Source organism: Macaca fascicularis, chromosome 11 (assembly GCF_037993035.2).
Source record: "Macaca fascicularis isolate 582-1 chromosome 11, T2T-MFA8v1.1".
Lineage (NCBI taxonomy): Eukaryota > Metazoa > Chordata > Mammalia > Primates > Cercopithecidae > Macaca > Macaca fascicularis.
Window position 1 is genome coordinate 1,609,191 of NC_088385.1, and position 15,461 is coordinate 1,624,651.

The 15,461-nt window shown below is 38.0% G+C and overlaps 1 protein-coding gene across 50 annotated transcripts in view; it reads left to right on the forward strand.

Moving 5' to 3' along the window:
• WNK1 (WNK lysine deficient protein kinase 1) overlaps nucleotides 1-15,461 on the forward strand; it is a 158,509-nt gene that overhangs the window by 99,531 nt on the left and 43,517 nt on the right. For all 50 annotated transcript variants that reach the window (XM_045366351.3, XM_045366355.3, XM_045366354.3 and 47 more), the window contains exons 5-8: nucleotides 4,886-4,974; nucleotides 6,914-7,133; nucleotides 8,657-8,987; nucleotides 9,731-9,918. In XM_045366351.3, the coding sequence (XP_045222286.2) occupies nucleotides 4,886-4,974; nucleotides 6,914-7,133; nucleotides 8,657-8,987; nucleotides 9,731-9,918 (828 nt within the window). The remainder of the gene's footprint in view (nucleotides 1-4,885; nucleotides 4,975-6,913; nucleotides 7,134-8,656; nucleotides 8,988-9,730; nucleotides 9,919-15,461) is intronic.

Here is a 15,461-nt window from a genome sequence, read left to right on the forward strand (position 1 = left end):
GCTGTCATAGAGTTACAGTTGTTCATTTTTTGTACCCCATTTAAAATTGTGCAGAAGTGGCCTTTGTGTTTTGTAATGAGTGTACAGTAGATGTTCAAGAAACACTTACATTTAATGAAGAAAAATAAGCTACTATCCCAAGTCAAAAAAGCGTATGACACTACTGCCTAAAGATAACTCTTGTGAATTAGAAAAGTAAGAGAAAAATAATCTGTAGAGCCAGTGAATTGTTGGCTCTGGAGGAGTGGACTGAGAGGGCTGTATGTCCTTAACAAACTCTGGTTTTGTTCTGTGTAAGATAGTAGCCCAACTTATCTAGCTTAGTTCTTTTTTCTTCTTTTATCATGAAAACATCTTGTTACCATTATTTTGTTCTGTCTGGCGCTTAAAATCGTGTTTTAGAATAATCTAGTTCACCTTTCAAAAATTATCAGTTATAAAAATTACATTGAGTTCTCATGTCTTAAGAACAAGAAGCCTGTAAGTATATTTTAAAAACTGTAATTTTGTATTTATTTTAAACAGCTTTTTATTACATGTCCCAGATGACTTTTCTGTGGGTCACTTTTACTATCAGGTTTCATAATCATTGCATGTACACTTTTACTTTTAATATACAATACCTGTATATGCTTGCTTCTTAAATGATTCAGAATACCTCTGCTAGGTAGTTTAATAATCCTGGCTTATTGATGGTTGCTGACTGGTAAAATTCCTTGTTATATTTTTCAGTATTTAAGTGGGTAGCATTAAGCAGTCTTAATATTTTAATACCAGCTACTGGACTGGTAAGGTGTGTCTCAGTTTTATTGGCTCCCTTGGCACCTACAGTACATTTTTTAAGGCAGTAGTAGTATTTGAATATGTGGTATAGCATTGGTATGGAATTTTCTATACAAAACTCTTGACTAAAGGTTGAAAAAGCAGCAGAACCTACTAAATGTTAAATTGTATTATGCACAGTTACTGGTTTTGCTGTATCTTAATACCTGTTTTGCTCAATAAGTATTCCTATTTGTAAAGTAGTGAATTCATACATGTTGGCAGGGATAGGATTAGCAAGAGGATTATTATTAAGGATAATCAAGGATGAAAGCAGGTTCAAGAGAAGATTTTCCTTCCTTTATTATCTTTGGTGATTGCGTTTTTACTCAGGTAGCCGTGGGTCAGCGAACTTAATACTTCAGAGAGCTTTGAACCCAGATACGACATTTGAATTCAGTTGTTGTAAATTCAGATAGACAAGTTGGACAGGTATTATCATTATTGGCTAGACAGAAAATCTGAAGCTCAGAACTACTTCTGTTTGTCCAGTTCACACTGAATTCAAGTCTTTTATTGTTAAATGTTTCTGTCCTTTCAATGTGCCTATGCTAGATTAAAACAGAAGAATCAGTATACATTTGCTTTGTTAAATTAATACATAGTTTTATTGCCAGTAGGCTACATACATTCCCCTGAAATGTATGTGCTTATGGAAGAAGGAATCTTTTTTTTGAGACAGGGTCTCACTGGGTCACCCAGGCTAGAGGGCAGTGGCACGATCATGGCTCACTGCAGCCTTTACCTCTCGGGCTCAAATCATGCTCTGGCCCAGCCTCCTGAGTAAGTGGACTGCAGGCACATGTGCCGCCACACCCAACTACTACAGGCACATGTGCCGCCACACCCCACTAGTTTTTGTCTCATTGGAGAGACAGGGTCTTGCTTTGTGCCCATGCTGGGCTCAAACGATCCTCCTGCCTCGGCCTCCTAAAGTGCTGGGACTTACAGGTTTGAGCCACCACACCTGGCCCTAGACTTTTAAAATGCTATCAAAGTAATCAGAAGAGCCAATTGTGTTAGCTCACACCAGTAATCCCAGCAGTTTGAGAGGCCAAGGTGGAAGGATCGTTTGAGTCCAGTTCAAGATTAGCCTGGGCAACACAGCAAGACTTTGTTTCTCCAAAAAGACAAAAAATTAGCTGGGCATGGTGGTGCACACCTGTAGTCCCAGCTACTTGGGAGGCTGAGGCAGGAGGAGTTTGAGGCTGCAGTGAGCCACAATCCCACCACTGCACTCCAGCCTTGGCAACAGAGCAAGAACTTATTTTCTTTTTTTTTTTTTTTTTTTGAGACAGAGGCTTGCTCGGTCACCCAGGCTGGAGTGCAACGGCTCTGTCTGGGCTCACTGCAACCTCTGCCTCCTGGGTTCAAATGATTCTCCTGCCTCAGCCTCTCAAGCAGCTGGGATTACAGACACCTGCCATCATGCCCAGCTAATTTTTGTAGAGATGGGGTTTCACCATGTTGGCCAGGCTGGTCTCAGGTGATCCGCCTGCCTTGGCCTCCCAAAGTGCTGGGATTATAGGCGTGAGCCACCGCGCCTGGCCAAGAACTTATCTTTACAAAAAAAAGTTTATGCAGTTTTTATGTGTTTATTGTAGAAAACTAAAACCAAATGTAAACCAAAATACAGTTGTTCCTCGTTGTCTGGGGAATTGGTTCCAGGACTCCACACTCCTGTGGATACCAAAATTTGAAAAGGCTTAAGTTCCAGAAATGTAAAATGACCCATAATATTTACATGTAAAAATTATTTACAATATCTAATACACTGTGAGTGCTATATAAGCAGTTGTTATACTGAGTTGTTTAGATAATAATGACAGGAAAAGCCTGTACGTGTTCAGTACAGATGCAGTTTTCTCCTTTAAATTTTCAATGTACAGTTGGTTGAATCCACAGACGTGGAAACCATGAATAAGAAGGGCTAACTGTACTCAGTTTCTGCTACCAGAGAATTTTTAGTGCATGGTATTCATTTTTTTTCTTGCATTTCCTATTTTCGTAAGTCTTAAGTTTGAAATACGAGCTTGCTCAATTAAAGCAGCCTTTGCTTCAGCAGCATTATTTTGTTTTCACTAGAATTATATGAAGATAAAAACAAGCTGGGAGAAACTTAGATGGAGTTTGAAAAATAAGATGAGGAAAATACAGATAGTGATCTTTGTAGTCATTCTCATAAATGAAGCTTTTAAATACATGAATTTAACTTTAGGGTCAGCCCTACTGCACAGCTCCTTGCTGTGAAAAGTTAGCCCTGGGAGTAGAATTCTCCAAATTGGGTCTTTGGAATAATACAGTGAGTAATTGAGTATTATCCAGTTTTGGATATAACTCTTGTACTTAAAAGACTTTAGAGCTAATCATTTGATATATTTCATTTATTTCATTTAGATCTATGAGAGATTACATGCGTTTCTGTGATTTATTAGTTACTAATTTTGTTTTACCATATCTGTCATTGAAACTATAGATAATTAGAATTATGTATATTTAATAACTTAACTTTTCTGACCACCCCACCCCAACTCCATTCCCTTTGTTTTATGTGTCTGTTGACTTACAGTGCCCCTTGAACAGCGTATCAGTGCTTCAGCTCTCGATCTGTGTGGTGACTTAGATGAGGTCGGAATAGATGAGATATTTTTCTCTTTCACCCCACCTCTTAGACAGTAGCATTTGGTTCTTACATCTTATGTATATTTTCCACACATTGCTGTTTTGGTTTTGGTTTTGGTTTTAAAGATGGAGTCTTGCTATGTCACCAGGCTGGAGTACAGTGGCTCGACCTCGGCTCACTGCAACCTCTGCCTCCTGGGTTCAAGAGATTCTCCTGCCTCAGCCTCCTGAGTAGCTGGGACTACAGGCACGCACTACCATGCCCGTCTAATTTTTGTATTTTTAGTAGAGACGAGGTTTCACTGTGTTGGCCAGGATGGTCTCAATCTCTTGACCTACCTCGTGATCCGCCCACCTCGGCCTCCCCAAAGTGCTGGGATGACAGGCGTGAGCCACAGCGCCCAACCTGAAAATTTATTTTTAAAGAATTTATTATCTGGGTATGGTGGCTCACGCCTGTCATCCCAGCACTTTGGGAGGCCGAAGAGGGCAGATCACCTGAGGTCAGGTGTTTGAGACCAGCCTGGCCAACATGGAGAAGCCCCCATCCCGTCTCTACTAAAAATAAAAAAATTAGCTGGGCGTGGTGGTGTATACCTGTACTCCCAGCTACTCAAGAGGCTGAGGCAGGAGGATCGTGTGAACCCAGGAGGCAGAGGTTGTAGTGAGCCAAGATTGCACCACTGCACTCCATACTGGCAACAGAGCAAGACTCCATCTCGGGGAAAAATTTTTTAAAAAAAGAAAGAATTTATTTATTCTTTATAAAGATTCTAAACTATTACTGTGATGACTACTATGTAGTATCACATGTAATAGTGGTAATGAGTTTTCTTCTGAGATTAATTGCAGAGCTTGTCTTTCGCATGGGTCCAATATTTTACTTTTCAGTGTGTTTTATTTGTGCAGGACAATTTGCCCTTCAGTTATCATACCAAAACAATATAAATCCTCAACTCCTTTGAGTTTGTTAAAGATTACTATGATAATACAATGTCTGCCAAACTAAGCATATGAATTCATGCCCACACATGGGTTTGGTGTTCCAAATAGTTAAATCCTGTATTGATTGATGTGTTTAGGGAACAAGGTTGAACAAAAGATCTTCTAACCGATTAGAACATTTAGCTTTCTTTTTTAGTCAATAACCCTTTACTTGAAACACAGCAGAAGATATTATTAACATCTGCCAAAATTTTTTCATTGCCACATATGGAAGTAAGTGACCCCACTGTCACTGTTCCATGTTTTCTTGTGAAGAGCTAAATTGCCACTACCCAACTGTGACACTGCAGGGTAGTGTGGACCAACTCCTGCAGGCAAATCAGAAAAAAAGCCAGGATAGTAAGAAAGGAACCTAGAAGAACCTTAATTGGAAATTTAAAAAACAAAGGTCAAAGACCCTGCTTTTTATTAATGTATTTCTGTTTATGCTTTTCAGGGGGTGAAGCCAGCCAGTTTTGACAAAGTAGCAATTCCTGAAGTGAAGGAAATTATTGAAGGATGCATACGACAAAACAAAGATGAAAGGTAAGTTGCCTCTTTTGACCTGAGTGATACTTGAACAAAACCTAAAAAGTAATGTGCTTTGAGTACAACACTCATTCTTCGGTGTATTTAATATTTGTGATTGGTTTCTCTGTTTGTGCCTGTAACATTTTTAAAGATAGGGTTTTGTTCATTATGGTTATACAGATGTGATATACTGGAACACTGTAAAAATATGGTTTGGTAGAGTTTCAGTAAACCAGAACCACCGTAAACATAGCTACATTCCATGAGAACTACTTACTTAAAACATCAGCATGATTTGTGAAACTCAAAAAAGAGTTTAGTATCTAACACAGGAAATCTTTCCTTAGTCCTTTACCATTGAATTCTAAATGGTGAAATAAAACCTTGGCTCTTTAAAGTCAACTGAACTATTATAGGTCTGATTTGCTGTCCTTATGCCGGAATTGAAGAAGAGCAAAACACAAAAATTCCTAAGTAAAAAGAGAAGACTTCACCCAGGGGTTAGAAAGAGATGTGGCTTTGTCATTTGTACTAACAGAGGAGTTTTCTTAGAGGAGTAGCAAGTATCTGATCTCCCACATAGCTGATTCATCACCCGTTAGGCATGGTGAAGGTCCAGTGTCTGCTTTTGGAAAGCAGTCTATCTTTGCCACCCCTTCCATCCTCCAAAAAAGAAAAAGGAGACCAGCTAGTACAAATATAAATTGCAAATTGAGCATAATCAACCACCTGAAGAATGAGAGCCACCAGATATATCAACCAAATTAAAGAATGCCATCATTTCACCTCTCCAGTCTCGTTCTTTTTATAACATCATTATTTAGGAGAGCTTAACTTCATGGTTTTTAAGGCTTTATTAAGTAAAAATTTAGTTTGAGTTTTCATTTGTATATATGCTGGGTCATTAAATCTCTTCAAGAACTTTTTTTTTTTTTTTACTATAAACAAAGGAATGTTTGTTTCAACTCTTTTTTTTTTTTTTTTTTTGACATAGTCTTGTTCTGTCACCTAGGCTGGAGTACAGTGGCACAGTCTCAGCTCACTGCAACCTCTGCCTCCCGGGTTCAAGTAATTCTCCTGTCTCAGCCTCCTGAGTAGCTGGAACTATAGGCGCACATCACCACGCCCGGCTAATTTTTGTATTTTTAGTAGAGACAGGGTTTCACCATATTGGTCAGGCAGGTCGCGGACTCCTGACCTGAGGTGAACCACCCACCTTGGCCTCCCAAAGTACTGGGATTGCAGGTGTGAGTCACTGCACCCAGCCTGTTTCAACTCTTGATGGAGCAGCTTATTAGATTATTGGCATATTGAAATCATTTTATCTTAAGACTGTTTCACAATCAGACTTCTGCTTGCCCAGTACACAAATTATTGAACAAGGATTAAGAGAACTTATTGGTGTAAATAAAGCTTAGTGTGTTAGAAGGTACCAAACTAGAAACAAAAATATTTATTTTCTAGTTTTTATTTCAGCATTTACACCTTTTGTAACTGTGAGCAAGATTCTCAACCTTTCTGCGCCTCCATTTCCCAATAATCAGGAGATGATATTGAATTGGGTGTTGGTCAACAAGATCATAAATTTGAAGATTTATGTTACTTATAAAATGCTATATAAATGATCATGTGGTATTTTGAAGCTTTAATAGAGCCAATTGTGTTAGCTCACCATTACTAGTATACTATTACTAAAGAGATCATTGGATTTAAAAATTATCACTATCAGTTCTTATTCATGAATGAGATTGTTATGATGATTTATAACTTGAGAGTAAACCTCTGTAGTTACCATTCAAATGCAGCAATGTAAAAATGAGTTATAAACTTTCCCATGTATTTTTTCCCATTTTTTTTCTTCTGTGAATAACAATAATTGGCCACATTTGAAAATTATTTTTTCAAACTAATGGTGTTTTATTTTTGTTCCTTTTCTTTCCCCTCTGTTTGGAAGATATTCCATCAAAGACCTTTTGAATCATGCCTTCTTCCAAGAGGAAACAGGAGTACGGGTAGAATTAGCAGAAGAAGACGATGGAGAAAAAATAGCCATAAAATTATGGCTACGTATTGAAGATATTAAGAAATTAAAGGGAAAATACAAAGACAATGAAGCTATTGAGTTTTCTTTTGATTTAGAGAGAGATGTCCCAGAAGATGTTGCTCAAGAAATGGTAAATTGACATTAACTAGCCATTTAAAAATTGATCTAGACTTATATACATCGATACTATTATTAAGCAAAAAAGCAGTTGATGAAGTGCTGTGTGTGACATATCCCATTGACAGAAAATTGTGATGGCCCTAAAAGTTATCTTTGATTAGTGGGATTTTCCAGTGTGTGTTTTTTGTTTTTTGTTTTTTTAACTCCCTTCTTTGTATTGCTTTTATAATGGGTGTTAGATTTTATAGTCTTTTTTAAAAGTAAATTTTTTTTTTTTGAGGGAGAGAGAGACAGGGTCTTGCTCTGTCACCAGGCTGGAGTGCAGTGGCCTGATAATCAGAGCTTACTGCAGCCTTAAACTCCTGAACTCAAGCAGTCCTTCTGCCTCAGCTTCCTGGGAAGCTGGGACCATAGGGACGTGCCACTACGCCTGACTAGTTTTTGTATTTTTAGTATAGGCAGGCGTGATCCTCCCACCTCAGCCTCCCAAAGTGCTGGGAGTACAGGTGTGAGCCACTTCGCCTGGCCAAAAGTTATTTTTGAGAAAATATGTAGAGAGAGATATATATACATAGGGATAGATGGATGAGATAGATAGGTAGAACTAGTAGAATGCATTCCAAAGTCATTTTGAAAAGTCTGTAAGATTGAGTGACTCCCAGTTTATATAAGCATCATTCATTTAGAATGACAAGTTATGTTTCTACATATTGGTGCATTTGCCTTTGATCAGTTATCTGGATGAACCCTATAAACAGACATAGGACCATGAATTGTTTTTACTTTGAAGAGAGTTTTCCTGATCAAATATTAGTAGGAAGCCTTTGATGTATTATTATTTGAAGTATGTCTAAAAGATCACTCTTCCATAAGGAAACCCTTCCCCAAATTTATGCTTGCCATAGTGCCCAAAATAGCTAATTATTATGGAAAGATAACTCAGAATATCTCTACTCAGATTTATAAGAACCATTCAAAAGTGGTAGTTGCCTCTGGGAAGAGATCAGGTATGAGTTACTTGTGTTTAACTGTTAGTTGTTTGTATTATCTGAGTTTTTGGCTTTTTTGGAGGGGAGGAGGAGTGTTAAATCTTCATATTCATACCACAGTTGTTTTATCAGATTAAGTGGTTGCCTTGTAAAAGAAAGTAAAATCAACACAGGTTAATGTTAATTGTTACAAGTGAGGGGGAAATACAGTGAATAGAACAGAGTACCTTACTTGGTTTAGGAACTGAGGTTTTAGTTGCCCCATTGTTTTGTTATTTGTTATAAGGAGTGAAGGTATACCTACCCTTCGAGTTTCTGCAAAAATGGTGGTACCCACTCCTCAAGTATCTACAAAGATGGTAGGGAAATGCATAATGCAGACCAGGAATTTTACAGTTCGGTTAAGGCCAGTCCTGAGAGAATTCTTTGTTCCTCCTCTTCTCGACTTTTTTACAATGCCTTTTTTTGGGCGGTGGGGGGGCGAATGGGCGGGTGTTGTTTTCTTTCAGTATACTACTGCTTAATATACCCTTTTATTCTGTAGGTAGAGTCTGGGTATGTCTGTGAAGGTGATCACAAGACCATGGCTAAAGCTATCAAAGACAGAGTATCATTAATTAAGAGAAAACGAGAGCAGCGGCAGTTGGTACGGGAGGAGCAAGAAAAAAAAAAGCAGGAAGAGAGCAGTGTCAAACAGCAGGTAGAACAATCAAATGCTTCCCAGACAGGAATCAAGCAGCTCCCTTCTGCTAGCACCGGCGTACCTACGGCTTCTACCACTTCAGCTTCAGTTTCTACACAAGTAGAACCTGAAGAACCCGAGGCAGATCAACATCAACAGCTACAGTACCAGCAACCCAGTATATCTGTGTTATGTACGTATCTTGGGAAGTGGACAGATAGGCTAATGATTCTCCTAATTGGTTTTTTTAGCTTCTTGTTATTTTGCATTGGCTTTTTGGTTTTGAATTATGAATCCTACTATTATACAAAATTTGAAATGGTTGTTGTCTAGCTTCTCTTGATTCTTATATCTGTGACTAGGAGAATAGAAGGATGGGGTGGTAAGGAAATGTGATTAGGATACAAAATAATTTTATAAACTCCAACATCCTGGAGGTTTCAATTTGTAGATTTCTACTTTTCACAATTTATTTAAATAAAATGGAATTAATAATGAAGAATGAAGCGGCTTGGCTACTAAAATTGAACCCATCAGTCTGGTTGAGCTCTTTTAGCAAAGCTGAGTGGTGTATAGACTAAAAACTAATGAGAACACTGGTTATTAATTTAATTACCTGTTTAACACTGAGAACCTTCTGGCCTCCATACTTTGAAAGCTGTGTCAAATTTAAGGCTTATAGTGTTCCATGTTGTTTCCCTTAGTCTTCAGGTGATAAGATTCTGTGATAGCCATATGGATTCCTCATTTAAATATAGAAATCTAAGGAATATGGCCGTAATTCATTTTTTATTTAGTTCAAATCTGTGCAAAGAATAACTAGTTACCCCTAATATAATGGGTCTAAAATATGAGAAAATGTGAACCTCCGTTTTGTGATTTGTCTTTCTCTCTCTTTTTCCTTTTTTTTTTTTGGGTGATTCATTTTTCCTTCAGCTGATGGGACGGTTGACAGTGGTCAGGGATCCTCTGTCTTCACAGAATCTCGTGTGAGCAGCCAGCAGACAGTTTCATATGGTTCCCAACATGAACAGGCACATTCTGCAGGCACAGTCCCAGGGCATGTACCTTCTGCTGTCCAAGCACAATCTCAGCCCCATGGGGTATATCCACCCTCAAGTGTGGTAAGTAAATGCTTAAGGGAATGTAATACTACAGTGGGGGCCAATGGATAGTCTGCTAAATTAAAATTCTTTGTACAAACCAAGTAGCAGTATGAGTCTGAAGTAGAAAATATAAAATGCTGTATCTCTAAAGGCTTATTCTAGAGTATAATTAGAGTAGTCCTGGTAGAGTAGGATATAGACATTAATGTGTGGGCATTAGCTGAACTGCCTACATGAAGCAACTACATACAAGATTTAGACTAGTCTGCATTTTTACTAAAGGTAATGCTCTCTTTAGCACTTGAGTTGAAACTATTCACAGCAATAAAAGCTGGACGTACAAATGTTTTGCGGGTGGGGCAAGGAGAGTTTTTCAAAAGCTTGTTAAAATAATTACTAAGTATTTCCTGTAAGATTCCATATCGTACAAAACACAGGTAAGACCTTCAAACCATTTTAGAATGCTGCATGTGGGTACTCTAGATTGAGGGAATCCTTTATTTGAATGACTGTTTAATTTAGCGCTTGTGTTGAGTTAATCATCAGTTGCTGTGTGTGTTCCTGCCTTTTAAAGTCTGTGTTGGATACAAGTTCTTTCCCTAGTATATGTTCTTTTGCTTTTTCCCTTTAGTTGGTAACTGTTTTATTACTGATTTCAGAATCAACTTACGGAAATTATTTCCTGAAACATTTTATGCTTGTACACACAGACACACACAGACACACACACACACACACACACACACACACAATTATCCTATGTTTTACATTAGGCACTCTTGCTTCTCATATAGAGAATGTTAAAGTAGATCATCAGATAATACCCCGTTTCTTCTGTTGACCTCAGAGGAAAATAAAATACGTCATCTGCCTCTGAAAGGTACTAGAAAATAAGTAACTTGTCACCGTATAGCACTTGTTTAGTGAGATCTTTAAGCAGACAGATTTCCCCCTCCTTCTCAGAAAGCTTTTAATCTAAACTTTGTGGAATTCTTGCCCTTCTTTAAATGAAAATCTTTGTTAAGAAAATACTTCTGCTTGTTCTGATTTTTTTATCCTACAGCTTGGAATAAAAGATGTTCATTTGTTTCAGAGTCCATTTAATCCTGCTTTGGCTAGGTCTCAAGATGAATGGCCACAATAACACAAATAAAAAACAACTAATGTACTAATTTTTTTTTAACAATCTACTTTCTCTCTTTAAAATAATTAAGTGAGGGTAGGATAGAAGAACTTTATAAAGGCTGCACAGAAAATATATTTTTGTGTTCTGACAAATATTACTTGTCAGCATTTCTTGTCAGTTTCTACTTTTAATTGATTTTTTTCTGGATTATTATAACTAGATTTTGCTAAAACTCTTGTTTTGTTTTTTTAAATTTTCTCTTGTCTATACTCATCATGGGGGAGCATTAGTTCTCTGTTTTAGAAAGCAAGTAGAATGACATGAAGATCCTAAGTATTTGAGCCACTAATACAGCCATGTTTCTTGATGCTCTAAAAGCAGACGTTCTTGCTTTTTAATGACAGTATTCTATGGAGGTATTATGAAGACTTATTAAATATTGAGAATTTATAAATTTGTCTAATTCTATTCTTGTCTCATTTCAGGAATGTGGCTTACAATAACATAGACAAATTATAAGTGAAATTTTAGAAATTAGAATAAAAGAAATAAGGCTGGAGAGAAATTAAAACAGGAGTGAACTAAATAATCATATGATGATTTTTAAATCCTTGCTATTGGTGGGCCACAGATTTGACCCAAAGCATTCTACACAGCCAAGTTTTGGAAATGAAAACATAGTTTTCATAGTTCACAACATCTAAAAGGAAAGTAACAGTCTTATTCAAGACGACCTTTATAGTATTGCTCATACTGCCTTATAACTGTATTAAACCCTGTGCCTGAAAAATTTTTTCAGTTATTCTTTTTTTGAGACGGAGTCTAGCTCTGTTGCCCAGGCTGGAGTGCAATGGCCGGATCTCAGCTCACTGCAAGCCCCGCCTCCCGGGTTCACGCCATTCTCCTGCCTCAGCCTCCTGAGTAGCTGGGAGTACAGGCGCCCGCCACCTCGCCCGGCTAATTTTTTTTGTATTTTAGTAGAGACGGGGTTTCACCGTGTTAGCCAGGATGGTCTGGATCTCCTGAACTCGTGATCCGCCCGTCTCGGCCTCCCAAAGTGCTGGGATTACAGGCTTGAGCCACCGCGCCCGGCCTCTTTTTTTTTTTTTTTTTGACAGAGTCTCATTCTGTCTCCCAGGTGGGAATACAGTGGCATGATCTTGGCTCACTGCAACTTCCACCTCCTGGGCTCAAGCGATTCTCCTGCCTCAGCCTCCCCAATAGCTAAGATTACAGGCACCCGTCACCATGCCCAGCTAATTTTTGTATTTTTTTATTAGAGACTCAATTTCACCATGTTGGCTAGACTGGTCTCGAACTCCTGACCTCAAGTGATCCACCTGCCTCGGCCTCCCAAAGTGCCAGGATTTACAGGTGTGAGCCACCACGCCCGGCCTAAATTATTCTTCAGAGATCCAGATTGAAGATATTCTCCCATTGATTACTTTGTAAAAGTACAAAATATTTCCTATATCCAGTTGTGAATTTCTTCTAGAAAGCCAAACTTTTTCCTAGTAGTAGATCATGACTTTTTACCTTTACAAATAAAGAGTGGCAAGTATAAGAAATACTGTGAGCCAGCAACTTTCCATCTCATGTCTTCTAAAATAGAAATGAGAGTCTTTTTCTGAGGTTTCCAGAGCTCTCGCAAAATAATCCAATCTTAAAATTCTCTGTATCTTTTAATGTACTTTAAACTAATAGAATTCATTCTTGTTGAATCTTAAGTTTGCCAAAGTTGCAAGCTAATATTCATTGCTTTCCCTGTCTGCACCCTTCAGTCAGCTGGTCATTCTTAAATTCATACACTCATAACACTTGGTGTTATTTCAGAATATTTAGCATGATAATTGATCATTATCATGATCATTCATTAAAAAAACCTGTACTTGACTGACAACCTAGAATAGTTGTGAATAGTTGTGATCTGTCAGATGTGCTATGTTGAGTTACAGCTCTCCTCAAAAAAAAAACTGACTTTGTGGAATTGGGAGAGGATGGAACATTTCTTTATGCAACTATGCCCTGTTATCATTGTACTTTTGTTTATTTTGTTTTCAAAGTACTGTGTTTTCATGTGTGTGTTTGTTTTCTGTTTAGCCTCGTCGTGGCCGTAGCATGTCGGTTTGTGTTCCCCATCTTTCTGCTGTTCCCTCTCTGTCCCGCATCTCTCCCAGTGCTCCTTCCACCCCACCACCAGTGCTGTCTGCACCTCTTTCTCCTTCCCTCCTTCGGACTGCCCCTGAGGAAACTTTTGCCGAAAAGCTTTCTAAAGCATTGGAGAGTGTCCTGCCTATGCACTCTGCCTCTCAGCGCAAGCACCGACGCTCCAGCCTGCCTTCCCTCTTTGTCAGTACTGTATGTAACTGTAAACTTCTGACAAATGAACAATTATTACCAATGAATACATCCAGGCAACAAGAATTTTAATTAAAATTGAATAAAGAATAGGACTAAACTCAGTTATATTATGCTTCTAGGATACCAGTTATTCCTATAGGAAACTTTTTTTGTAATGAGGCTCTAAGGGGGAATAAAAAGCAAGGAGGTAATGAGAGAGAATACTTATAATGTCCTTGGCACATACCAGCATGTGTCCAATAAAATTTACCTTTTATTATATCTTCCTATTTCCTATCAATATAAAATTCTTTCATTTTCGTATTCTAGTTTTAAAAGTATTACTTAATTTTAAAGTTATTGCCTTAATCAAAAGCAAATTTTATCAAACATTACCCAAACATTTTTTCTCCTCACTTTATTCTAAGGAGACACTAATGAAACTGGATGAGTCCTTTTTTTTTTTTTAATAACCTTAGTCAGCAAAGGATAACCTTGGAGTGAACATTTATTTTAATTTAATCATTTATGTAAGATGATGTGTCAGCAAACCAAAGGGCTACATAATGTTCCCCCATGGGAGTATTTTTTCCTTAGGTTTCAACCTAAGGTGGGACTGTAGCTCTTTGTGTGACTTTCTTTGGCTCCATTAATGTTTATAAAAGATATATTTCTTAAAATTATTTTAAGCATGTGGGTTCTTGCTGCTGCTTTTCCAAATAAAGAGTATAGTTAACTTTCTGACTAGCAACCCTAGAATTTTCTGATTTTTACTTAGGAGAATGAAGAACTGTACAATATTATGGCTTTGAGACATACCATGAGTAAATAACAATAAAATGAGCATTCTTATTGAAAATAGAAATCCTCTTTTAGCTATTGTGAACAGTTGATCTACTTTGCCCGCTCGATAAGGATCTTTCCTATGGAAGAATGAAACTGAATTATTTTAAACGGGGGAGTCTGTGATAGTAAATTATTTGCTTATTTATTTATTTATTTATTGGAGGTGGAATCTTGCTCTGTTGCCAGGCTGCAGTGCAGTGGCATGATCTCGACTCACGGCAACCTCTGCCTCCCGGGTTCGAGTGATTCTCCTGCCTCAGCCTCCCGAGTAGCTCGGACTACAGGCGCATGCCCCCACACCCAGCTAATTTTTGCATTTTAGTAGAGATGGGTTTCACCATGTTTGGCCAGGATGGTCTTGATCTCCTGACCTTGTGATCCACCCCCTTCAGCCTCCCACAGTGCTGGGATTATAGGCGTGAGCCATCACTCCCAGCCGATACTGATTTATTATAGTGTATATTGTTTGCATTTGGCAAGCTATGTTTCTAAATTTAGTCTTAAATCTAGAACTGCTTCTTGAATAAAAAGTGCTATCAAATAAATTTGGCTGTCATTTATATTACCCTTGTCAGTTGATTTGAATACCAGGATGTCAGAATCAGAAAATTCATGGTTACAGCCGGGCTTGGTGGCTCATGCCTCTAATCCTAGCACTTTGGGAGGCCGAAGTGAGCAGATCACTGGAGGTCAGGAGTTTGAGACCAGCCTGGCCAACATGGCAAAGCACGTCTCTACTAAAAATACAAAAATTAGCTGGACGTGGTGGCACACGTGTGTAGTCCCAGCTATTTGGGAGGCTGAGGCAGGAGAATCCCTTGAACCCAGGAGGCGGAGGTTGCAATGAGCCAAGATTGTGTCGCTGCACTCCAGCCTGGGCGACAGAGCAAGACTCTATCTCAAAAAAAGAAAAAAGAAATTTCATGGTTATGCAACTCTTATTTAGGATCAGAAAAGTGGACATTTTGTGATTTAACTCTGTAACATGTTTCGTGTAGTAAAAATATAGTAAAACTATTAATCATCTAGTTTGGGATAGATAGGAGAAAGACATTACTGTCACTAGTCAAATTATCTACCTACCAAAAATCTCTTCTGATTTCTAGTTAGAAGGCATACTATTAATTGATAAGAAAATAACACTGAAGGCCTCTAACATATCACAGTATAATAAGTATATAGGGCAAGTTAGTTCACTTTAAATTAAATTAAGTTAAATTAAAGCACACTTCTTATAGTATAGATCTAG